Here is a 25,307-nt window from a genome sequence, read left to right on the forward strand (position 1 = left end):
GTTAAAATGTATTGCTGGCACGCAAGACCTTAAATTAGAGTGAATAAGTGAAGACTCAGTATACCACTTCAGAAAGGTTGCTGATCCCTGGTCTAGTGCCTCTCACATTAGTAATGTAGAAATTACCATTAGCTCTTAAGAACCTGTAGGTAGGCTTGAGGCCTGTTCCTTACCGTGCATGCTCTAAACTCAGGTTCTTACACTGCAGGAAGTTACTTGTTGACTACAAACAGTGAAGAATCTCTCCAACCATTCTAATCACCACAACTTTAGCTCCAACTGTAGTAACCTATGAGGGGCTAGACTTGCTTTTTTCTGTTGAGTCCCAACTTCCACTCAGTCCTGTTTTGTATACTGAGTGCGGAGAGGCTCCAAGCCTTGTGGGATAGGGCAAGACTTTTCATATGGGTCAGCTGTAATGAAGCCCAGTGGTCTTCTAGGTACATGGAATGCTGACTTGTGAAGAGTCCCCTCCAAATGAGGTATCTACCCAGGTAAGGCTCCTCAGGCATCACCCCTTCCTCTGCAAATGATCTAGGTATTTTACCTAGGATCAATGCCTTTTCTAGCACCAAGTTCATCTCCCGCACTGTACTGTTCAGGAGACAGTGGAGTACAGAGGACATTTTCCTGCAGATGCCTATGCATTGAGGAGGCTGACGACTACTCCTTCTTCTCCCCCTCGCACCCCCCAACAAATACTCTAATACCAAGAAAGACCAGCAAGCTCCAAGATGCTGAGGAGATGCCAAGCATCCTCATTTAGCATAGCTCTGAAGGGGAGTGCACAGCAGGCTCTGGTGATCTCTAGTGGTTCAAATGTCTCATGTGGTAGCATGAGCTGAGGATGCACCCCAGAGTTTGAGACTGATCTATTCCTCTGTCACAGACAGTGACTTTAAAGATACATAGTTTAAGTCACACTCTCACTCCTGTGAGATCTTGCAAGCTAAACAAGACTGGATAGCAACTTGGAAAAAATGTGAGAAGTCACAGACAAGTTTTGTGATATGAAACCATATGAACACAACACCTGCTAAGAACTGCAGTGCTGTATTTGTGACCCTGGCTTCCAAAAGCAGCAAAGCATAGCTCTTCCTTTCCCAAGCAGATGGCCGACTGCTCCTGGTAACAGAAAATAAAACCCAAGCAGAGGCTTCTTAGTTAACAGCTTATAGCTCTGCAGCTGTGCATGCTGAAAGACAGCTTTGTTCAAAAACCTCTAGTAATTTAAAATTCAAAGCCTATGGTTTTTTTGTGCTCAGGGAAGGATCTCCCTCCCTTATGGACAACTCTCTTTAAGTAGTAAATACAAACAAGGCCACTGGTAACTGTAGTGTGTGTCCTAGAGATAAGTCTTGCCTCCCTCCCAAGAAATGAGAGAGGATACTGGGCTGTAAAGAACAAACTTAAAATTTTGAACTCTGTAACAATAAAACATCTCAAAATATTACATTCTATGAAAAAGGGGCAAGAATCAGCAACTGTCTTGAAGTTACAGCTCTAAGTCCCAGTCTCATTTATTAGGGTCAAGGTCCATGCAGCTGGGTGGGAATTTAGCAGGAGTCTCAAGTAGAGAGAATCCTTAGGAATCTGGGGGTTATTTCTAGGTTTTCTGCAGCAGTTAGTAGGGTTTCTGGCCATTTTGCCTTCATGAAATTCAATAATCTCAAAGCACGAAAGTAGAGATTTCACTGTCCACTACTCCCTGTCTTAGCTTTTATTCATAAAACTGCTTTTTGCTTCTATGGGCTCTAAAAGGTCTAGCTATAGGGTGACCAGATAGCAAGTGTGAAAAATTGGGATGCGGTGTGGGGGGGGAATAGTTTCTATATAAGAAAAAGCCCTGAATATCAGGACTGTCCTTATAAAATCGGGACATCTAGTTACCCTACCTAGTAGGTTCTCCTGCATTTGTTTCAGTTGCCTGGGGCTTCCTTCAACTCAGGAAGGTACTTCCAGATGGAAGTCTGAACATCTGGTCTGGAACTAGGATTTTATCCCTACAGCCCACCCCTCTGGATCAGCGGGACCACCCTTTATTTAAGGGAAACACTGAGATAGGGCATGTCAATCAAACAGCTACAAAGGGATACAGTCAAAGTAGAAATCACATTTGTCTGAATTTCTTTCCTATCTTAGTTACAAGTATCACCCTGGGATTACTAAGGAGATCAGAGAAAAACAGTTTTCTGCTCTTTCAATGTCTTTATTTGGTGCAATTTTGTGTTATAATTTTATATTACAATTTTGTGTAATAATTTTACTTTTTCCCCAATGTAATCAGTCAGCTTTTCCGGCGTGGGTGGGCCTTTCATATGACAACATAGGAAAAAAGCATGTTAAAAAAGGAAAATGTGATTGCAAAACTACAAAAACTGGCAGGGGAGCTTAAAGCCAGGTATAGTTAGTGAAGGAGCATTTAAACACTTCTTTGAAACTGCCCAGATTTCAAGCTGAAAGTGCCTCTTTAAACAAGCTTTTTGCATTATATAAACACTAATTGGAATGTGTTGTGCAAAAAGTGCTTGCCACACTTTTGCTCTCTACTAAACCAAAAGATAATACGTGTCCTACCTTCTGAAGACAAATATTTTGCTGTTCTGTATACAAGATCTCTTGGTGCATTTGGGGGAACAAATTTAAAATAAAACCTACTTCAATCCATTTTGCACATGAATCTGGAATTATAGTTCTATACAATAGTTCTTATTTCCTGGACAAAGACCCTTTAGAATACTACCATTAGACAATTTAGGAAAAGTTATATAAACTGTATGAACATAACATGCACTATATATATTATGTATTTTAGTCATAAAGAGTGAAATTCAGGGGTGACAAATGATGGTCTAACTTACGCACTCGGAAATTGATGTGAGCTAAGAAATACCAAGGGGACAGAATTATGGGGTTGTGACAGATAAAGCAACATGCCAGATTTGGATGTATGAGGAAGCGAGAGAGAGGGCCTGCTTCCATCCTCAGCCTCCTGTTAGTTGCTTTCTATAACCCTCTCCTCCTACCTCAGCATTTGTTACATGAATACATGCTTACATTGCCTCCTGCCCTTTCTCTATGGCTCCCTTATCTAATACCAAGCTTCCTCCTCTATCTGTTTCCTTTGGGACCTTTCTCCCTCTCACATTTTGGCCTGTTCTAGGCATCAAAGGGCAGCATGGAAGAAGTCTTCTGCTATTTTTATACCACTTGGTCATATCTATTCAAATCCCTCCCACAAAACTTCTACCAGAGCTTTTCTATAATAACGCCCCAAAGAAAGAAAGTGAAATTAATAAAATAAAGAGTTACAAGAAATATGCAAAACTAAACAGCTTCTATTGATCTGCTCTCCATGCAGATCAATACATTCATACATTCCCACAGGAAGAGCAATCCATCCCAGTCCTTATTGCTCTCTCCACCAAGATGTGCTATTGTTTTTGTTGTATTTTCAATCCAGTTTAGATTGTAAACACCACAGAACAGAGGTTTTAGTGCAGAGTCTCTGTTCTTTCATTGTTGTGCTAGAACTATGTTCTAGCTACAGTTGCCCCCAAGGTAGCCATCTGCTAGCCAAGAATAACGAGACTGCAGTACCCTACAATTATGAACCCTTATTCCCACATCATGCCCTCTTTGTGAGGGGTGGGTGGGGTGTTGGCATAGAGTCATTCTGATAACTTCTCACCAACTAGGAAATTACTTTACACCATAGCCATAGCTATTCCCTATTACACCCTCTTTCCACAAACATAAGTGGCTAAGATTGGCACAGAATTGGCCCTCTTGTCTTTATTTGCCTGTAATGTGCTATACCTATAGCACTATTTAATTAACAAAATACACCTATGGTACGTTGAACTCAAATTACTACTGAATTTGATACTTTGAGAGCAGATATATTATTTGTCACCTGGAAGAAAAGAGACCCGTACTCTGACAGCATGTGCTAGGTATACAGATATCCCATGGTTACTTTGTGTGTTATGCTAAGGCTATCAGTTCACCTTTTTTTTGGGGGGGGCAAAGTTTTATGTATACAAACCACATTTACACAATTATCTACAAACGGAGAACACTGGATGGTAGGCTTTCATTTTCATAACCATCCCCCACCTGTCACCTTGGGAGCATCCAATCACAGAAATGTAGGGCTGGAAGGGACATTAAGAAGTTATCTAACCTAGTCCATCCCCCATACACTGAGGCAGGATTAAGTATAACTAGACCATCCCTGACAGGTGTTAGTCTAGCCTGTTCTTTAAAGCCTCCAATGACCAACCTCTGTAGGTAACTTGTTCCAGTGCTTAAGTGTCCTTATAGTTAGAACATTTTCCCTAATATCTAACCTAAATCTCCCTTGTTGCAAACTAAGCCAAATACTGCTTGTCCTACTCTTTGTGGACATGGAAAATAATTGATCATCATCCCCTTTAAAACTACTTTTCATATTTTTTAAGACTCTGATGTCCCTCTTCAGTCTTCTATTTTAGACTAAACATACCCAGAACTGTCAGCCTTTCCTCAGATGTCCGTACTGCTTTGGATTATTATTGAGCAGAACCTGACATCAGCATGGACACATGTCCTCTGGACTGGAGGTTGAAGCATGAAGGGACATATGAATCTTTATTGCATCTGGCACATAAATATCTTGCAATGCTGGATGCAACAGTACCATGGAAAAGCCTGTTCTGACTTTCAGGTGACACTGTCAACAAGAAGCAGGCAATATCTCCCACAAATGTGAACACACTTGTTTCTCTGAGTGATTGGCTGAACAAGAAGTAGGACTGAGTGGACTTGTAGGCACTACAGTTTTACATTTTTTTGTTTTTGAATGGAAGTATTTTTGTACATAATTCTATATAGATTCATAGACTTTAAGGTCAGATCTAGTCTGATCTCCTGAACAATGCAGGCCACAGAATCTAACCCACTCCTGTAACAAACCCCTAACCTATATCTGAGTTATTGAAGTCCTCAAATCGTGGTTTGAAGACCTCAAGGTGCAGAGAATCCTCCATTTGTAAGTTCAACTTTCATGATAGAGAGATTGCACTACAGTACTTCTAATGGGGGAATTGAAAAATGCTATTTTTTTTTACAGTGCAAATATTTGTAATAAAAATAAATATAGAGTGAGCACTGTACACTTTTTTGTATTCTGTGTTGTAATTAATATATTTGAAAATGTAGAAAACATCCAAAATATTTAAATAAATGGTATTCTATTATTGTTTAACAGCACAATTAATCACACGATTAATCGTGGTTAATATTTTTAATCACTTGACAACCCTAGTTCTTGACAAATCTATGTTGGCTGTTACTTATCACCTTATTATCCTCTAGGTTTGAACAAACTGATTGTTTAATAATTTGTTCCAGTAACTTTCTGTTGATGTTTAGCTGATTGGTCTATAATTCCCAAGGTCCTCCCTTTTCCCCCTTGTTGAAAATAGGTACTATTTCTTCTCGAGTCCTATGGGACTTTACCCATTCTCTATCAGTTCTTGCAGATAATCACTAATGGTTCTGAGATTGCTTTGGTTTTATACATGTATTGTGGTAAAGTCAGATTTCTACATACTCCTCTTACCCATACACAGCAGAAAGTATTTATTCAGTCATATTTTTATCTGAACATGCAACAATTATATTGGACTAAATCAAGAAATACTTGTCATCAGCAGAAATCAGTGTAGTTTGCCAACAGATTAATACTGCATGAACAAGTATTAGGTAAAGCTTTAACTCAAACCTTTATGACACATAACAGCACTCTAGAGAGATAAGCAGCCCCTTATGGGACTCATCAACAGCAATAATAAGAGGGCATCAATCTCTTTATAAAGTAACTTAACTTGTCCCACTCACAAGAGTTTCAGAATAAATTAGCTGCTGAAGAAAAGAATATAAAGGAAGTTGGCAACCTAAAATATTTAAAGAGCTCAGGACCCTCAGAGGACCAATGCAGGCTGCTGGAGTGGAACTGACTGAGCAGTATCTAAAATTGAACAGGTGCCCGTAGGCCTTGATATGAGAAATTGGACATGGATGAGGCCTCATTTCTTGGGAGCCATAATTAGGGAGGTAAATGGAGCAGTAGGCTTGAAACAGAATGTCTGTACTAGCTAAGATAAAGGTTGCCTGGGTGTTCCCCCTTTACAATGGATAAGATAACAATGGATAAGATAAGCCTGGAATGTAAGACAAAGTAATGAGTAAGTCATGCATGGATAGTGCATGGACAGAGCATGCTCCATAGGGATTGGTTCTTACAAAAAGTGACCAAGTCAATCCCAATACTTGTGATACGATGTATAGGAAATGCAATGTAATGTGTAAATGTATATAAAGGAAGAGATTTGCTGTGTAACTTTGGATGTGTGGTATGCCCTGGACCCACTCCCTATACTTGAGCCTGATCAACTCAAGTATAGTTTGACTCTATGCCAATAAAGAAACCTCAGTGACAAGTTCGGAGTTGAGCCAAGTTCTTGGGAGCCAAATGGAAAAGACCTCAGAGGCTACTGAGTGGACAAGGTCTCAGAAGCCACAGCCTGTTAATGAAAAAATAAAGTGGACAACTATTTGGCATAGCAACTTGGAGCAAAAAAAAAAAAAAATCCCCCAAGAACCATCAAATCTGAGGATGGATTGCTGACCAAGGAGCAAATCACTTGAACTGAGATTAGGAATCAGACCTTTTTATGTACTTCTTCAGAGAACACACAGTTGAAGTCTTTTTAGGTACATGTATCCCATGGCTATAATTGTGATAGCAACCCTGTTTTAAAATTACTTCCAATGCCCCTTTTCTGAGCCAAGTTCAGTGCAGGCACAACTAGACAACTCTCATTGACTGCAGTGGGAACTGTGCTTGCTCACACTGGGTTGAATTTTATCCTGGATGTCTTACTGAACTAAGACATGGTTGCACAAACACAGCCTTATTTGAAAGATATTATTATATATTAATGTAAGCCCTCAGAAAAATAAGAGTATGACAGCGTATTGAAGCACCGTGGCTAATGACTAGCCATTGAGGATTTTGAATGCTGAAACAATTCTAATCAGCTCTGCTTTTTCCCTAGGTAGTGTTTAGGCAATCCACTCAGTACCTTCCATCTAAACCCACACTACTAGCAGAACAATCAATACTGACTTGGTGTTATGCCAACAATGTTTATTCTAACACTGTCTCAAAAGCTCCAAATTCAATGCAAGAGGTTCACCATTTCTGAATATAGTTCATACTGTAAAGAGGTGTTTTAAATCACATTATTATATTTTATAACAGTCCCATCAGTGAGAGGAAATAAAATTATTTGTTCTTTTCTCTAGGACTAATGATATGCTTCCTTTTCTACTGCACTGGAAAGCTTAGAATCTCAAAGATCAAATGTAAGCATTTCACCAAGACCTTGAGAGGGCTTCTAGATGGTAGGTGAAAGCATACATGTTGGTCTCTGAATCTTCCTTTCTTGCAGTCATTAGCCTTGTGTCAAAATACAGTCCTTGTTCCCAATCCCTGAACCACTGTCACTCAGAAGAAAAATTGTGGGTTTTTCCATGACATCACTGTTCTACTGTTACTGATTGCTGCTTGTTACTAGCCTTATGTTCCAGTGCATAAATCACAGGTTCTGCTCCAGGTTTTCTCTTCCTTTTGAATTTGCACAGTGATTGTATTTGGAATTGAGTCATACCAATTAACTCAAATATTTTTGGTAGTGCCTGATTTTAAGCTAGGGTGACCAGATAGCAAGGGTGAAAAATCAGGATGGGGGTGGGAGGCAAGAGGCACCTATATAAGACAAAGCCCCAAATATCGGGACTGTCCCTATAAAATCAGAACATCTGGTCACCCTAATTTAAGATGAGCTGGGGGGGTGGGCTCTGGATTCAGGGCTAAAACAAAATGACTTTTTGTCATTTGTTCTATTTGTCATACTAGATTATGGAAAGTGCTGTATGTACAGAATTATGCATGTGCCACTCAGCTGTCTAATGTGGAGGATAGATTGGACATGTTGTGGTTCTATTGCAATAATTTATATTAAATACAAACCATAGATGGAACCCCAGATCTAAACCATCTTGAACTCTGGAGAAATTAGGAGCCTAATTGGAACTTCACAGCTGGTCACTAGAATCAGGGCCAGCTCCAGGCACCAGCTCAGCAAGCAGGTGCTTGGGGCGGCCAAGGGGAAGGAGCAGCATGTTGGGCTCTTTAGCGGCAGGTCCCTCTGTCCCTCTCGGAGGGAAGGACCTGCCGCCGAATTGCCTCCAAAGAAGAAAGCGGCGCAGTGGTGCTGCTGCCGATCGTGACTTTTTTTTTCCCTGCCGCTTGGGGCGGCAAAAACCCTGGCTAGAATGAGTCGAACCAAAGTTCCAGATCTAGCATTCTGAATTGGGGAAATTCAGATCAAGATTTGAATCTCAAACTGGGGACCTTACATATTGAATTATACCTCTCTGCCTCAGCTTCCCCAGCTAGAAAATACATACTTTCATCACAGATGTGAAGTGAGGATTCATTAATTCAAGGCTTCCTAAACATTTTCATAAAGTGGACTATCTGTTAGTAGTTAGGCCATTCTCATGAGCCACCTTCTCTTATGGCCTTTCAATCAAACTTAACCTCTCAAATTTGTATGACTGCTGTTAAAGTCAATAAATATTAGAGTGGAGTGACTTTTATCATTTGGGAAAAAAAATCATTATCCCTTCTTACTACTCTTATGTGCTTTTTTATCCCGTCTGTCCATGCTTCCATCCTCTTCTTCTTCCCCTTCCACTCAAAATCACATGACCGCTCAAAGTCAATAGTCAGCTGACATGTACAATCAAGCTCTCTCCTTAGGCAAAATCAGTCCTTATTACCGCCCCATTCAAAATCAATTCTAACCCACCTATCCACATCAGCACATTTATAATTGATATCTCTATAATCAAAATCAATTCCTGTCCCCAATCAATTTTTTTCACAAATCAGCTTCCCTCACTCCTAAACAAATCAAAATGGATATCCTCAGTCTCCACAATCAAAAGCAATTGCCCACTCGTTCAACTAAACACTTCTCCCACCTTCAGGGCCGGTGCAAGGATATTTTTGTGCCCTAGGCGAAACTTACACCTTGCACACACACACCCCCATCCCTCCCCTGGGAGCATCACTTATTCTAAACTTTCAAAAGTCTGGAGTTCCATCCTCCAGCTTCTACCAACTGGGGAACCGGACACCGGCACCACTCAGCCCACTGCCGGCCCCCAGGGCCAGCTCTAGGTTTTTTGCCGCCCCAAGCAAAAAAAATTTTGGCTGCCCCCCATCCCAGACCTGGGCTTCTTGACGCACCCCCCTGCTGCCCCTGCCCGGGGCTCTCCCCCTCAACTCACACCCCCTGCTGCCCCAGATCTGGGCTCTCCCCTTACCCCCCAACATTGCCCCCCACACACACCTCCTGCCGCCCCAGCCCTGGGCTCTCCCCCATCCTTCTGCCGCAGCCCTGGGTCACTGGTAACTCGCTCCCAGGGCAGGTAATTCAGCAGGAATTTTAGATGTGCACAGAACAGACAGGATTAGTTCCCATATGGTTATAGAACTGCAGTAAAGTGGAACAATTTTCAGCTTGTGTGACTGGAGGATATCTGGATGCATATTATAAGACTGTCCTACATAAATGAGGAAAAGTTGAGGTGCCTTTATTATTCTTTTGTTCTACTCTTTCTTTCTGTGGGGAATTTGCCAAAGCAATATCACTATCTTCCTTTTAAACAAAAAAAGGCAATGGCTATTGAAAATAGCAATTCCAGTTATAATAACCCCTGAGAAGCATTTCTTGCTCGATGTTATCCTACTTTTTCTACAGCAAGTTACAGTGGATCAGTATATTTGTTTTTGGAGAAATGAAGTAACAGCTGCCCAAACTGAGCTTGAGCACTCCTGAATTTTGATGTGTTCAAATCTGGAAGGCAGGTGCTAGATTCCCTTTCTGAATATTAGCTAAATCTGGAAAGGAAAAGTCAATTTCTGCTTCCATGGCTCAGAAGTGGAGATCCTCCTACGTGCCAGGTACTGTACCTAAAGCTGCCCAAGTCCTGTAGTAGAGCCTCCCCTCCCTTACTTATCATTTTAACTTCTGGTGGGATCCACGTACCTCCCTTGCTAGGCTTCAGATAGAGAGGGGCACTGTCCATTTAGTCCACCCAATTCCTTCTTTGGAGGCTGCAAGGTGAGGTCACACCAGTATCCCCAATCCAGTCTGGGGAAGTCTTCTGAAGGGGATATCTGGGCCAAAGCCTACTCCTTAGACACACTATCAGGGTTATCCTACATCCATATTTTCATGGACATGTCCAACTTTTGGGGTTTTAAATAGCCATCCGGAAGGAATTTGTAAAACTCTCAAAAGGTCCAGGATTCCTCTTCCAAAGCAGAGCGCGGCACGGCTGACAGGGCGGCTCGGCCGGATTGAGCCGCTCGCATGGGGCCTCCAGCAGCCAGAGCCCCTCCCCTGCTCTCCCCTCCCCTTCTCCTCCCCTCTCCTGCAGCCTCAAATCGATGGCCGAGCCAGACTGAGCGGCTCACATCGGGGCCTCCAGCAGCCAGAGCCCCCCCCCTGCTCCCCCCTCCCCTGCAGCCTCAGCACACCATGCCGGCAGCGTTCGGGGGGGGAGGGGGCAGCTGTGGCTCCGAGGGGGAGCACGGCAGCATGTATGCAGGAGCGTGTCTGGCACTGCATGGAGCCAGACATGCTGGTCTGAGTGGCACGGTAAGGGGGCTGGGGGTTGGAGAAGGGGTAGGGGATTCGGGGGGGCAGTCAAGGGACAGGGAGCGGGGGGGTTGGATGGGGTGGAAGTTCGGGGAGGCAGTCAGGGGCAGGGAGAAGTGGGGGTTAGATGGGTCAGGGGTTTGGGGGGCAGTCAGGGGACAGGCAGCAGCTGGATAGCCATGGGAGTCCCAGGAATTTGTCAGGGGACAAGTAGGGGGTGGGGTCCTAGAGAGGAAGTTGGGGGGATGTCAGGAGGGGGCAGTTGGGGACAAGGAGAAGGGCGCTAACATAGGGGGTAGGGTCCCAAGGGGCAGTTAAGGGAGAGGTCCTGAGAGGGGGTGATCAGGGGACAGGGAGCAGGGGGGTTGGATGGGTTGGGGTTTCTGTGGCGGGCAGTCAAAGGGAGTGGATGGTGGCAAGGTGGGGCTACCCTCCCTCCCCGTGGACTGTCCTGTTTTTTGAATGTTAAAATATGTATCCCTAACCTTCACAGTGCAGCTCTCCATTCACAGCAGGCTGCAGCATGAGGTCTCAGCTACCTCACTCCCTCCCCCTCCTGTTGGTAGTGGCCAAGGGAATGCTGGGAAATGTATTTTTTTCCCTGCTCCAGGGCTGGCTCTATAGGCAGGGAGCTAACCAAGGAACTACAGCTCCCAGGGCCCCCTGTTGGTTCTCAGCTCCCATGCTGGATCCCTGCCACCCCCGCAAATGGGCTGTCCCAAGCATGTGCTTGCTTTGCTGGTGCCTAGAGCCCCCCTGCTGGCCCCGTTCAGCCCGCTGCTGGCTGAGTGAATGGAACCCCAGGCCGGCAGCAGGCTCAGTGGCAGCTGGGACCTGCAGCCTATCGTTAAAAAAAATAAATTGGCTCACGTGCCACCTTTGGCATGCGTGCGGTAGGTTGAGGACCCCTGTTCAAATGTATACTGTGTGTACTGTACTTTATGGTAATTTTCACTAGACGTGATTTTCCTCTTAAACACTGACCTTAGAATCTAACCTCTGCGTAAGATGTGACTCCACTGTAGTGTAAAAGAAAAATTCGGGGGCACTGCTTTTTGGCACCCCCAAATCTTGGCTTCCTAGGTGGCCACCTAGTTTGTCTAGTGGTTACACCAGCCCTGCCCACCATATATGTAAAGACTGGATCCTTTCTGTTCATTCATGGGATTATCAGTCTGATGGAGATTGGGCTGTAGCAGATGGAAGGGATCTGCAACCTTCAACCCGCTTCTTGATTAGGGGGACCTAAATAAGGCCCGCTGGGGTTGCTCAGGTCAGAGAGTGACTGGTGGGAACAGAAGATGCTGAGAGCAGCTGTTACAGCTGATAGTCCCCACAAAAAAATGTGAAGTGGGATGCTGCAAGGGACTCCTAAAAGTTGATGTTTATAATAAAAAGGAGACATCTGAGAAATTAAAAGGGAACAAATTTAAAACTAAGAAAAAGCAATACACTATTAATCTGTGAAACTCACTGCCACAAAGTATCACAGAGCTCAAGTGCTTAGTAAGATTTTTAAGAAGTTGTGCATTTCTATGAATAATGAGAAGATCCCCAATTAGTTTAGTCCACATAAAATTTCATAAGGGATAAAAACCTTCACAATTCAGGGCATAAATCAACCACCAACCTGAAATTAGGAAGTAACTTCCCCTACAGGCAGGTTATTACATAATTGTTCATTATGGGGTTTTTGGCAATTTCCTCTGAAGTATCTGGCAATGGCTACTGTCAGATCACTGGTCGATCTGGTATGGCAGTTCATATTAGTAATAGCATTTATTTAATTGTTTTTTGTGATTTATGTTTACTCATATTTATTTACTGGACCCTATTCTCTATTACTGCAACATCATGATGACTTTAGTTAAGTTTACTCTTTTCTATTCTATCATAAACCCTCCTGAACTTTAAACAACTTTGCATTTTCCAGGAAACTAAGGCAGAGTCCCAGGAACAGAATTTGTTGAGATGTTAGACAACCATTTATCTAAGTTTGTAGTGTAAAAACTGCTATTTTAACTGAAGGAAACAGTTCAGATTTTCAATAGAGATTAGTCATTTTAAGTGTGCACAGTAAACTGCTTAGAGATACATATTTGTTTAGTTGCAGGGCTTCCAAATGTCCCTGCTTTCAGCAACCAGCCTGCTATAGGCCTGCTTGTTCAATTCACAGTATGTTCACTAATATCCAATTCAATACAGTACAACATCAGGAAAACAATTACTACTTCACATTCCCATGAGCCTGCTTTTGTCAAGCTATATATCTTCAATTTCCATCACTGACAGGCAGTTTGCAACCCAAAAAAATACAACAAAAGTAGTCACATTAGTAAACCAAGGCATATTTACTTAGTAAATGTAATATCAGTTTTCAAAAGAAAGCAAAAAGAATGATGCTGGCCATTAGGGTCATAAGAAGTCTAACTTCTATTCCTGGTAAAATAATACAGCTAACATTGAAAGATAATCACTCAACACCTTGATGATAGTGGACCCATGAGCAATAAGCACTATGAATTTATGAAGAATAAATCTTGTCACACAAACTTGATTGCTCTTTTTTGACAAATTTATAAATGTCATAGATGAAGGGAAGGCTGTAGATGTAATACACTAGGGTTCTGAAAAGGATTCATACTATTTTGAAAAGGACTCATACTATTCCCATAGTATTTGTGGGAATACTATGGCTGCCCTCACTGCAGGGTGTTACTGTGGTACACCAGGCCCCTAAACGTCTGGCAGTGTGCTCCATGTCCCAAAGGCAAACACTGTAGGTGCATCAAGCACTAGGCTCTAGCCGGTGGGTCAACATTAACATTGGTCAGAGTCTGGGGAAGTAACAGGATTATTTTACTGGAGTTACCAGAGATAAATGGACCAATTACTGTAGACCAGGGGTCGGCAACCTTTCAGAAGTGGTGTGCTGAGTCTTCATTTATTCACTCTGATTTAAGGTTTCATGTGCCAGTAATACATTTTAACATTTTTAGACCATCTCTTTCTACTAGTCTATAATATATAACTAAACTATTGTTGTATGTAAATAAATAAGGTTTTTAAAACGTTTAAGAAGCTTCATTTAAAATTAAATTAAAAGGCAGAGCCCCCTGGACCGGTGGCCAGGACCCAGGCAGTGTGAGTGCCACTGAAAATCAGCTTGCGTGCCACCTTCAGCACACCCGCCATAGGTTGCCTACCTCTGCTGTAGACACTTTAATCAACCCAGTGGTAGCTAACCCAGCCCTTGGCACAGCCCAATAATTGAGTATAGAAATAACCAGTGAGTCCTGCAAACCACACATGAAATTGTGTCATGTATCCTACTTGCAAGTATCCTCGTGGTGCTACTAATAGTGCTCTGCCAGCAAACTGTTTTGCTGCCTGCAACCCAGCCTTCCTTACACTCTCAACTCCCAGACTGCTGCTCCAGTTTACACATGGCCTCGCTCTCTCTCTGGCCTTGTCTACACTACGGGGGTAAGTTGACCTAAGTTACATAACTCCAACTATGTGAATAATATCAGAAGGGTAGCCGTGTTAGTCTGGATCTGTAAAAGCAGCAAAGAGTCCTGTGGCACCTTATAGACTAACAGACGTTTTGGAGCGTGAGCTTTCGTGGGTGAATACCCACTTCGTCAGATGCATCTGACGAAGTGGGTATTCACCCACGAAAGCTCATGCTCCAAAACGTCTGTTAGTCTATAAGGTGCCATAGGACTCTTTGCTGCTTTTATGTGAATAATGTAGCTGGAGTCGACATATCTTAGGTCGACTTATTGTAATGTCTACACTGCACTGGGTCGACGGGAGACACTCTTCCATCAACTAGACTTCACTAGACCTGCTAAATCTATCCCCAGTGCATCCATTGCCACAGCATCGATCCCTGGTAAGTGTAGACATGCCCTCTCCCTCTCTGACTGGCCCCTTTGAGCTCAGGAGGCTGCTACTTCCTTTTCCTATACTTTCTACAGGCAATATATTGAACTGAGTAACGTAGTGCCATCTAATGGCTAGATCCCTAGCTCTGCCAGCATGGAGGAGAGGTACCCAGTAATGAACTAGCAGGTTCATTACAAGACCGTAATATAAATTGAAAACTGGCTGAAAGACTGTAAACAAATGTACTGAGTTAGGAGAGGTATTTAATAGAGTACCGCAGGATTTGATGACAGGTCTGTTTGTTTGTTAACATCTTCATCAATAATCTGGAAGGGGAAGTAAATTGCATCAGGTCACTGACCTTTATAGATAATAGTAAATTGAAAAGAGCTGCAAATGCCAGTGAAGACAGAGACATTATAAATGGGATTTAAAGAGATTACTGAAAATATACAGAAAACAACAAAATGAGAGTTAATATGGAATCATGCACATTGATAAATCTAAAGACTAATAATCCAAAGAAGTTAGTTAATGCAAGGGAGTAACCTGGAAAACAGTAATGCTAAAAGAGACCTAGGTGTGAAAGAGATAGCAGGCTAGACATGAGTTTGCAATATGACATGGCTGGAAAAAAGGGCCAATGCAGTTTAGCTTTGTATATAGAAAGGTATCACAGCATCGAGTAGGAAGGTCAAAATCCGTCTCTTTGTGACCCTGAATTTAAGCATTCAACTGTGGTCACCATATTTTCAGAAGGACATTGACAAATGGAAGGAAATTCAAAGAGTCAAAAAAAGTAATCAGCAGGCTGGAGGGACTGATGTATAAGGAAAATGTTAAAAAGCTAAATACATACAACTTGTCTAAAAGATGACTACGGGGACACATGATGGGTTCAATATTGTAGACTGTGCATAAACATAAAGCAAAAGCATGAGTTAGCCAGGGAGTGCAGGGGGCAACCCAATCCTGCTTTGAAGAGAGCGCTGCTGAGCAACTGCTAAATTACTTCTGCCTAGTAGCAAGCCAAAAGCAGCAATCAAGCAAAAAAACATGAGTGGATAGATAAGTACCTCATTTGCATTCCTAGAATCATGCTTAGAGCTGTAGCTCCTCAGAACTTCCCATTTTCATATAGATCTTTCCCCTTTCTTAACCCAGGCTCTGAGAATAAGAGAGTGGGTACCCAAGGGACTTACAGTCTGCTCACTGAAAAGGATGACACCTTTGCTTATTCTTGTGCCAAAACATAGTCTGTGCTCATGCTTATGTTTGAGCAAAATATCCTTGCTCCTAGCTGAGCACTACACAGGAACTTGCAGGATCCAAGCCAATAACAGTCTACAGATATTTCATGGGTGTGTAAACCAGGCATCAAGTGGAATTATTTAGGATAGGACTAAGGTATGTAAGTTAGAAGTAAACAGTTAAATTAAAAGGAAAATTCAGATTGAATATCAAGAGAAATTTCCTGAAAGTGAGATCCTTTATAGGCTGTGGAACAAGGAAAGCAGATAAAACCCCATCACTTTAGACACAGAAAACTAGATTAGACAAAACATTAGGGGAAAAGCACAGATATGGAGATGGATGGACCTGGATGACTTAACAGTTAATTTGTATCTCTGACTGATTATTGATACCCCTGTAGCCCTGTGCAGGATACAGGGGTATCAATAATCAGGGGTTGCAATACACTTTAAACATGCTGACCAATGCTTGGGTAGCAGAACAGTTAAAATATATTGGAGGGAGGTGTAATGACTGGGGCCTGGGCCAAAGACAGCATCAGGTTCCAAGTCAAAGATCAGAGCGAGAAGGAGCAGGAGAAGACTCAGGTGCCAAGCCAGGGACAACATCAAGTACTAGCCAGGGGTCAGAGCCAGAGACAAAGTCAGGGGTAAGGTGAAAGAGCATGAGCCTGGAGGAGGGTAGGACAGCAAGAACTAGGAGTAGACAGGAGTCTGGAATGGGAGGACAGGAACCAGGAGCAGGCATGGATGCAAGTCTCAGGAGTCAGAGAAGCAGGAGGGGTCCATACTAGCAATCAGCCAAGAATTCCTCTAGCTGCTCAGACAACTTCCCGTTGTTACTTCCTGGTTTATGTAGTACTCCTTAGACAATGGAAGTCTGTATGGTTCCCCCCAGTCGGAAGCTTTGGAGGCAGGGCCCTCTGAAAGCTAAATGTTACCCAGGTGAGCTGTAGGGTAGCAGTCATGGCCCAAGTGCTGAGGCCCCTGGATCTGGGTTCAAGGCCTGTGAGCCCTCACAGGAGGAAGGATAGACATATGTTGTATTCCCACACCACGAAGACATCAGAAGGAAATTCTCATAAATGAAGAGCTGCGGGTCATTTTAGTAGCCATCCCCCCCTGTGCCTCCACCCCTGCCAGCAGCCCTGCTGATCAACTTCTCCCCCTCCCACCCGCTGCAGATGAGCTGTTCCGCAGCATGCAGGAGGCGCTGGAAAGGAGGAGGAGGAGCGGGGATGGGACGTACTCAGGGGAGAGGCTGGGGAAGAGATGCGGTGGGAAGAGGCGGGGTGGTTTGGGGGAAGGGGTAGACTGAGGGCAGGGCCTGGGGTGGAGGGGGGGTGTCAAGCACCCCTCAGGTAGAGAGGAAGTTGGTGCCTATGGCAGCCACACCCTCTTCTTTCTCCTAATAGGTCAAATAAGAAATAGCATGGGTTTTCCTGCTTGTTGTGCAATCTTTTCATGATTTGGTGTGAATATGGGGTAGGGAAGTTTAGGAAGAAGCTAGGGAGGGGTGATGAATATATAGTAGATAATCTGACACACCTACACACATTTATTTAAGCACCTGCAGCACCCTCCAATACTTGAATAGGAGAAGTGTTCCAGCACATGCTTTGTCTTGTGCCTGATATCAGGGAATGAAAAGTCACAATTATCTTGATAACAGGACCATATTGTTCCTGCTCTCCCCGCCCTCCTCACACATACCATTTATATGCTCTGTGCAAAGTCCAGGAATAATCGCAGTCTCTGGGCTAATGCAGAAACTAGTCTCTCTCTGAGTCCTGGGAGCACTCATCACCCCAAATGGAGTGGGAAGAGTAGACAGAGTTTGGGTCAGGACGCCTATGCTATAATTGGATTTAAATTCCTAAAGGACAGCAGTGCAACTCAATACCATATTGACCATGGAGTTGTGACTACTAAGCATGTGGTAGCCCCCAAACAGTTGTATAATATTTTTTCTTTCAGGTATATAACTCCTTGAGCCATGAGGTGCACTAGTCTAGGAGACATGGCTAAATATTTTAAAGATGTTTCCTACATAGTAAGTAAATTGCAGACTATGAGCACCATTAGGGAGGGGGAAGGAGAGGGTTGGCGCAAACAGCCAATAAGCAAAAGGGAGAGAGAAAGTCCAGAGAGACTAACATTAATGTGGATTAAGGTACAGTGTAAATTTAAATAAAGCACAATCGCTATTTCTGAATAACTCTCTGTATAGATACTCTTATTCCAAAATAAGAGTGCCTTGTTTCTGTTTAGCTTAATCCACTTTCAAAGTGGGTTAAGCTAAACAGGATGGAACAAGGCATGCTTATTCCAGGGCTGCCCAGAGGGGGGCGGAGGGCAAGTGGGGCAATTTGCCCCAGGCCCCGGGCCCAGCAGGGGCCCCCACAAGAATATAGTATTCTATAGAATTGCAACTTTTTTTTATGGAAGGGGCCCCTGAAATTGCTTTGCCCCAGGCCCCCTGAATCCTCTGGGCAGCCCTGATTTATTCTGGAATAAGTGTCTAAGCCCTAATCTACATTGTGTGTGGGGGGGGGAATCGATCTAAGTTATGCAACTTCATCTACGTGAATAATGTAGCTGAAGTCGACGTACTTAGATTTACTCACCGCAGTGTCTTCACTGCAGTGAATCGACTGCTGACGCTCCCCTGTCGACTCCGCCTGCACTTCTCGGCCCAGTGGAGTACAGGAGTCGAAGGGAGAGCACTTGGGGGTCAATTTATCGCGTCTAAACTAGACTAGATGCGATAAATTGACCCCCGCTGGACCAATCACCGCCCGCTGACCCGGCGGGTAGTATAGCCACACCCTTACACACAGAGTTATTCAGGAATAGAACTCTGTGTAGACAATCAGTTCACAAATCCTCAGATATACTGATGCTGTCTAATATATGCCCTAGGTCACCTGAAGTAAAACAAGAATTAGGATTCCAGTCAGGTAAGGAGTGCAGATTAGATCATTTATTACCTGCAGAAGCCAGGACATTAAAACACTCAAGTATTTCCTCAGCAAGCAGTGAATGAGGCAGTTCCTTAATACAATTACCTCTGTATAATTGGAAACTAAATCAATGATGACTGTATGATTGGAATATTACTTTAAATAATTTCATTTTTATTACACTATTTTGTTGGTACATTGTACCACCAAATAGGTTATTCATTTTCCTGTTGATTTTGATTTGTGTGTGCATATTTAAAAAAAACCCATATTTTCAACCTTTCTAATTTTCTAGGGTACATTGTGCATTGCTGTAATTACTTAATCTGAAGTATATTAAAACAAAAGATACTTGCTGCATAACTGTGGGCAACAGAGCTCCTTGGCAGCTAGAAGGCAAAGAAGAACTTTCTCCCCATCTCTAGACTACAGTGTTGTTGGGAGAGCCTTGCTCGTCCTTCCAGAAATGGGAACGCAGCCAGTGGCCTTCGCCTCCTCCTAAAAACAGCAGTTTCAAGATGTTGGAAGAGATAACGGGAAGAAAGGCAACAGGCAGCTCACTTCTTCCTGTGGAGAGAGCAGGTCCTGGCAGGGAAGCTTCTACTGGCTTGGGTCCCCTCTCCTACCTTGAGAAACACACCACTCACCTCAAGACAATAGGAGTTAGGGTGGAGACTGCTGGTTGCTTTGCAAATCCTCGGGAATCTGGAGGGCATTGCAGCAATGTTCCTAGCCACAGTACTACCATTAGAATTGATATGCCTATGTGGAAAAATGTTGTGCCTGTGTAGAAATACAAAAATGTTGAAAGTGAATACCGCAAATTTGACAAGACTGTTTTTTTAAACTCAGCATGATTTTGTGCAAGTCAAGGACAGCTCAATAACAGAGAAACAAACACCCTTTTACTTATTACAATGTTATCAAGTTAACTCCTTGGCAATAGGAGCAGAATTTTTCTTCTATAATGTCCCCTGCTGGCAAAAACCGTGCATGGAAGCGGCAGTTTAAAAGAATTACAACCAAATTCTTTTCAAACGAAAACTAGTCCATTGAGCAGAATAATTTGCTAGTGCCAGGGACCATCACAGCCGATGAATACGGCCATAGCAGCAGTCATTTTTCAGTGTGAATAAAGAAGGGGACAGTGCAGTGTTCCTTTAGTGGCTTCTAAAATTCTATCACAAAGTAGTGAATTGTCTTCACAAATCCTTTTAGTGATTTCAAATATGCTAGTCTCAAGAAAGACAATTCTTGTTTTGAAGGGGTTTTAAAATCTAAGGTTTAAAGTACACAACACTTGAATAAAAAAGAAAGCCTGAGGATCACAAATCCAAAAAATCTCAGTCCTGATCCCTGGGCTACCAAGTGGGTGGGACCAGCTAGGAAGGGATTGGGCCCAGGGCCTGCAAAAGATGCATTGTTTCTGACTGGGCAGAATTTAAAGCTGCTGTCCCGATGGAGAATGGCAGCACCTACATGCTCCTGTGGGAGAGTAGGAATGGCACACCATCATACTGATGGGTGTGAATAAAGTCCTACCTCTTTTGTGTTATAAAGTTATTGCCATCATGGTGCCACACTTTGTGAGAAATCCTGTCCTGTGCTAACAAACGAGGAGAAAGAGATCACACGGATATGCTTGGTCTCCCATTAATAGTAGGATAGGGTCTTTCTCAAGAGGTTAAGAAAAGGAAGCACCAACTGCATCTTGGCCACATGATGACATGGTCTGTCAGATATGGAGCACATCAAGCTACTTTGTGGTAAGCAGCTCATTTGCCACATCTGTGAGATCCTGCCTTGACACAGCAGGGTGGCTTTTGCATCATATGTGTGTTTGTCCTCACTCTCCCAACTCCCTGTCTTGTCCAGATCCTTCAATTAAAGTTAGAACTTTGCCTCATAGTGGAGTTTATATAAATCTACATTGAACCCCCTTCTCCCCACCAATATTTTCCCAGTGATGTTATGGTGATCAATTTGAAAATTAACAGTTTGTTAAAAATACAACATCAGTAAGCACTTCCAACACAAAATCACAGATCTCAAATTAACCAAGGGCAAAACTGGGAGGTCACTGCTCAGTCAGTTCTCAGACAAGACTCTCATTAATTTCAATTAGAGTTTTACCCCAGTAAGGATTTCAGAATCTAAATCAAGCTTCTTTCAGTAGCTTGAAATAATTTTAAGCAAAATTAAATTTCTTCTATTATTCTTTTATTTGAAAATATACAAACTCACAAGTCTTTTTTAGTTGTACGTTTTAAGCAGTAGGTGGCACTGGTGGCTTCTACCTTCACAAATAATATTGTTTCTATGTTGTAATTATTGTGAACATTACTCAGGCCCTTTAGAAAACAGAGTTTCTCCAAAGCCCTCTTATGCTATAACTTTAATCCAGAAAGACCTCAAAATAAATGTTTCCATTTTATAATTGCTAATCTTGTCTTTAAAGAATCAGAGACAATATCTGCAAGCACATTCCAATCAACAGAATAAAGTATTTTATTTAAAACAATGCTGCTCAAACTGAAAAAAAATATCATTTTTAATTGAAACTCTACATGGCTGGAAAAAATTTAATGCCAGAACAAAAATATAGAGAATAAATAAAAGGAAACAATGGAGAAAATGTAAATTGATGTATTTTTTATAAATACTTGATAAAAAATACCTGCATATGCTATCATACATTTAGTGAGCTTGACTCTTCCATAGAGCATCAACTTACATGGCCCTTGTGCACATGCTCATTAGTACACAAACACACCTGCTGCAAATTTTCTAGCAGTAACATCTATTTACTGATCTACATTTTTAGAAGCTCATCACTGTGATATAACAACTGAGTGTGTAGCTCAGAAATGAATATCAGCATGTGCAGGTAATGGAATTTATACATGCAAACTGTATTAGCTACATGCATAGCCATACATTGAAATGTGAGGGGTGAAAAGTGCATGTACATTAGTGTGCATCAATAAAATTTCATATCTAGAAGTGGAGACCAAAAGTCTTATATTCAGGCCCTCTATGTATCTGCCTCTGTAGAGATATGTTATTTTATCACAAAAAAAGCTGAATGCTCCTCAAGGATTATTTCTGGGATCGAAAGAGTATCGGGTAGAAACACTTTCTTTAAAAAGTTTTAATTTGAAGAACAGAAAAATGCTAAGGGTCAAGTAACAAGCAAACCAGTAGAACTTCATGTCCAAATGCCTCAGACTATTTAGTCTACTAAATGACAATAACACCAATAATTTTAATAAAGTTATAGCTCATACTTCATACAGCTTCTTTCATTGAGAAAGATCCTAATATAGTTTCCCATGGTATAGTGAGAATGGTGTAGTGTGATATGACAGTTAAATTAAAATGAGATTGGGATGGCTCCATTACTTGTAAGTGGTGAAGGCCAAAGGGTGCCTGCACTGAGGGTGTGAAGATAAGGAGAGGAAGAAAAAATAAATTAAGCGAGAAACACAAACTAAAATATATATTCAATGCTCCTTTATCTGGCCTGGCCAGAAAGTATGCTTCCCCTTTTATCCTCCCCACACTCTCCAAGCAAACTGTTTCCCAGACTCTACACAGCATTTCTATACTGTGATACAATATGTATACCAACTCTAATGGCTCATATTTGCTTCTTTTCACTATTTGTACAACTTTCTATTCGATGGATCATGTGGGAAGGACATGCAATTTCTCATGCACAGATACTTTCCGTTATTTGTGTTGTGCTAATGTGCTGTGTCTTCCTGGTGCTGTTCTTTTATGATACTGAAAAACTCGATAAATGGTATTCAATAAAATTATCATGTTCAAGGAGACAGTCTGGAACTGGGAGCAGTTGGAGTCAAAAGGGTTTTTAACTACTGACAGGCCTTTTCCCTTTTTAAAGCTCTGTTTCTCCAGGGTTTCCAACATTTAGTCTGGTTTCAGCTGCCAGTGGGGTCATTCTTGGATCAGAGCAAACTGGAATTGACTAGGGAAAGGAAAAAAGTGACTTAACTTTTTTGCTCCTGGTCCTCCATCACAATTGCTGTGGTGCTGTCATGCAATATTTCTCCTTGAAATCAAGGACATAGCATAATCAGAATGCTTTGTGTATTCTGCTCGAAAGCTTGTCTTTCTCACCATGTAAAGTTGCTCCAATAAAAGATATTACCTCACATACGTTGTCTCTCTAATACCCTGGCACTGACACAGCTACAATAACACTGCATAGACATACCCAGTAACATTCAGTGATAAAACGTATGTATTCTCCTTATACATAACTAATATGTTCAGTGACAGTGCAGCATGTTCTATCTGAATTACCATAGCAGAGCAATGTATTCTAGATAAAGGTACCTGGTATATTTAACAAAGGAGAGTCGTATAATTAAGGCGTTCTGATTATAGTTTGTGTTCTTCAATTGAATGTATAAGATATATATAATTACATTGAAGGCTTTCTATTTTTGTAGTAAACACACATCAGAGACATCATACTAGTGAAAGAAACAAGGGAAACATGAAATTCTGTTTTCTGGAGTGATTACAGTGACAAATGTCTGATGATGATAATAATAACAGGAGTGGTGTAAACACACCAAACACTATAATATTAGAGAGACATAACATCAAATTCCTGCACTTTATGTAAGCCTCGTATCAAATAATGGGAAAAGACGGTTACTCACCTTTGTAACTGTTGTTCTTCAAGATGTGTTGCTCATATCCATTCCAGGTAGGTGTACGCGCCGCGCGTGCACGTCTGCCGGAAACTTTTTACCCTAGCAACTCCAGTGGGCTGGCAGGTCGCCCCCTAGAGTGGCGCCAGTATGGCACCAGATATATATCCCTGCTGGCCCACCCGTTCCTCAGTTCCTTCTTGCCGGCTACTCCGACAGTGGGGAAGGAGGGCGGGTGTGGAATGGATATGAGCAACACATCTCGAAGAACAACAGTTACAAAGGTGAGTAACCATCTTTTCTTCTTCAAGTGATTGCTCAATCCATTCCAGGTAGGTGATTCCCAAGCCTTACCTAGGCGGTGGGGTCGGAGTGAGAGGTCGCGGCCTGGAGTACTGCAGAGCCAAAGGCCGCATCATCTCTGGACTGCTGAACCAGGGCGTAATGGGAAGCGAATGTGTGGACCGATGATCAGGTCGCCGCCCTACAAATCTCTTGGATTGGCACGCGGGCAACGAAAGCCAGCGATGATGCCTGTGTTCTGGTGGAGTGAGCAGTCATACGGCCCGTCGGAACGTGGGCCAGGTCGTAGCAGGTCCTGATGCAGGAGGTAACCCAGGAAGATAGCTTCTGGGAGGAAATCGGCAGCCCCTTGACCCAGTCCGCTACCGCCACAAATAACTGGGGGGACTTGCGGAAGGGTTTGGTCCTGTCCAGATAAAATGCTAGCGCCCGACGGACATCTAGTGAGTGGAGCTGTTGCTCCCTGCAGGACGAATGGGGCTTTGGGAAAGAGACTGGGAGGAAAATCTCTTGGTTAACATGGAAAGCTGAGACCACCTTGGGAAGAAAGGCAGGGTGAGGCCTCAGCTGTACCTTGTCTTTATGGAAGATGGTATACAGTGGGTCCACTGTGAGGGCCCTCAGCTCTGACACTCGTCTAGCTGAGGTAATGGCCACTAGGAAGGCGGACTTCCACGAGAGGTAGAGCAGGGAGCAAGTAGCTAATGGCTCGAATGGAGGGCCCATGAGCCGAGATAGGACCAGGTTGAGGTCCCATGAAGGGGCCAGAGGGCGGATTTGTGGATAGAGCCGCTCCAGTCCCTTCAGGAATCTCGCCACCATAGGGTGGGAGAAGACAGAACATCCGTCCATTCCAGGATGAAACGCGGAGATGGCTGCTAGGTGGACCCGGAGGGATGACAACGCCAGACCCTGGGTCTTGAGGGACCAGATGTAGTCTAAAATAGTGGTGACGGGAGTCTCCATAGGGCGAAGAGCTTTCTCTGAACGCCAGCAGGAGAAACGCCTCCACTTAGCTGAGTAAGTAGCCCTGGTGGAAGGCTTTCTACTGCCCATGAGAACCTCCCGAACCGGGGTAGAACAGCGCAACTCGGAGCCTGTCAACCATGCAGGAGCCATGCTGTAAGGTGTAGAGACGGAAGGTCCGGGTGACAGAGCCTGCCGTGGTCCTGAGTGATCAGGTCCCGATGAAGGGGTAGGGTAACTGGATTGGCCGCTGAGCGGTCCAGCAACATGGGGTACCAATGCTGTCTGGCCCATGCTGGAGCTATGAGAATCACTCGGGCTCTGTCTCTGCGCACCTTGAGGAGAACCCTGTGCATCAGCGGAAAGGGAGGGAATGCGTAACACAGGTGGGCTGTCCATAGGATCAGGAATGCATCTGTTAGAGATCCTGGTTCCCGACCCTGGAAGGAGCAGAATGCTCGA

The 25,307-nt window shown here is 43.1% G+C and overlaps 1 protein-coding gene across 2 annotated transcripts in view; it reads right to left on the bottom strand.

Moving 5' to 3' along the window:
- The window catches only part of AGPS (alkylglycerone phosphate synthase), a 184,094-nt gene that overhangs the window by 150,149 nt on the left and 8,638 nt on the right, over positions 1 to 25,307 (bottom strand). For both annotated transcript variants that reach the window (XM_030580509.1, XM_030580510.1), the window contains one exon: positions 19,539 to 19,674. In XM_030580509.1, coding sequence (XP_030436369.1) covers positions 19,539 to 19,674 — 136 coding nt within the window. The remainder of the gene's footprint in view (positions 1 to 19,538; positions 19,675 to 25,307) is intronic.

Source organism: Gopherus evgoodei, chromosome 11 (assembly GCF_007399415.2).
Source record: "Gopherus evgoodei ecotype Sinaloan lineage chromosome 11, rGopEvg1_v1.p, whole genome shotgun sequence".
Lineage (NCBI taxonomy): Eukaryota > Metazoa > Chordata > Testudines > Testudinidae > Gopherus > Gopherus evgoodei.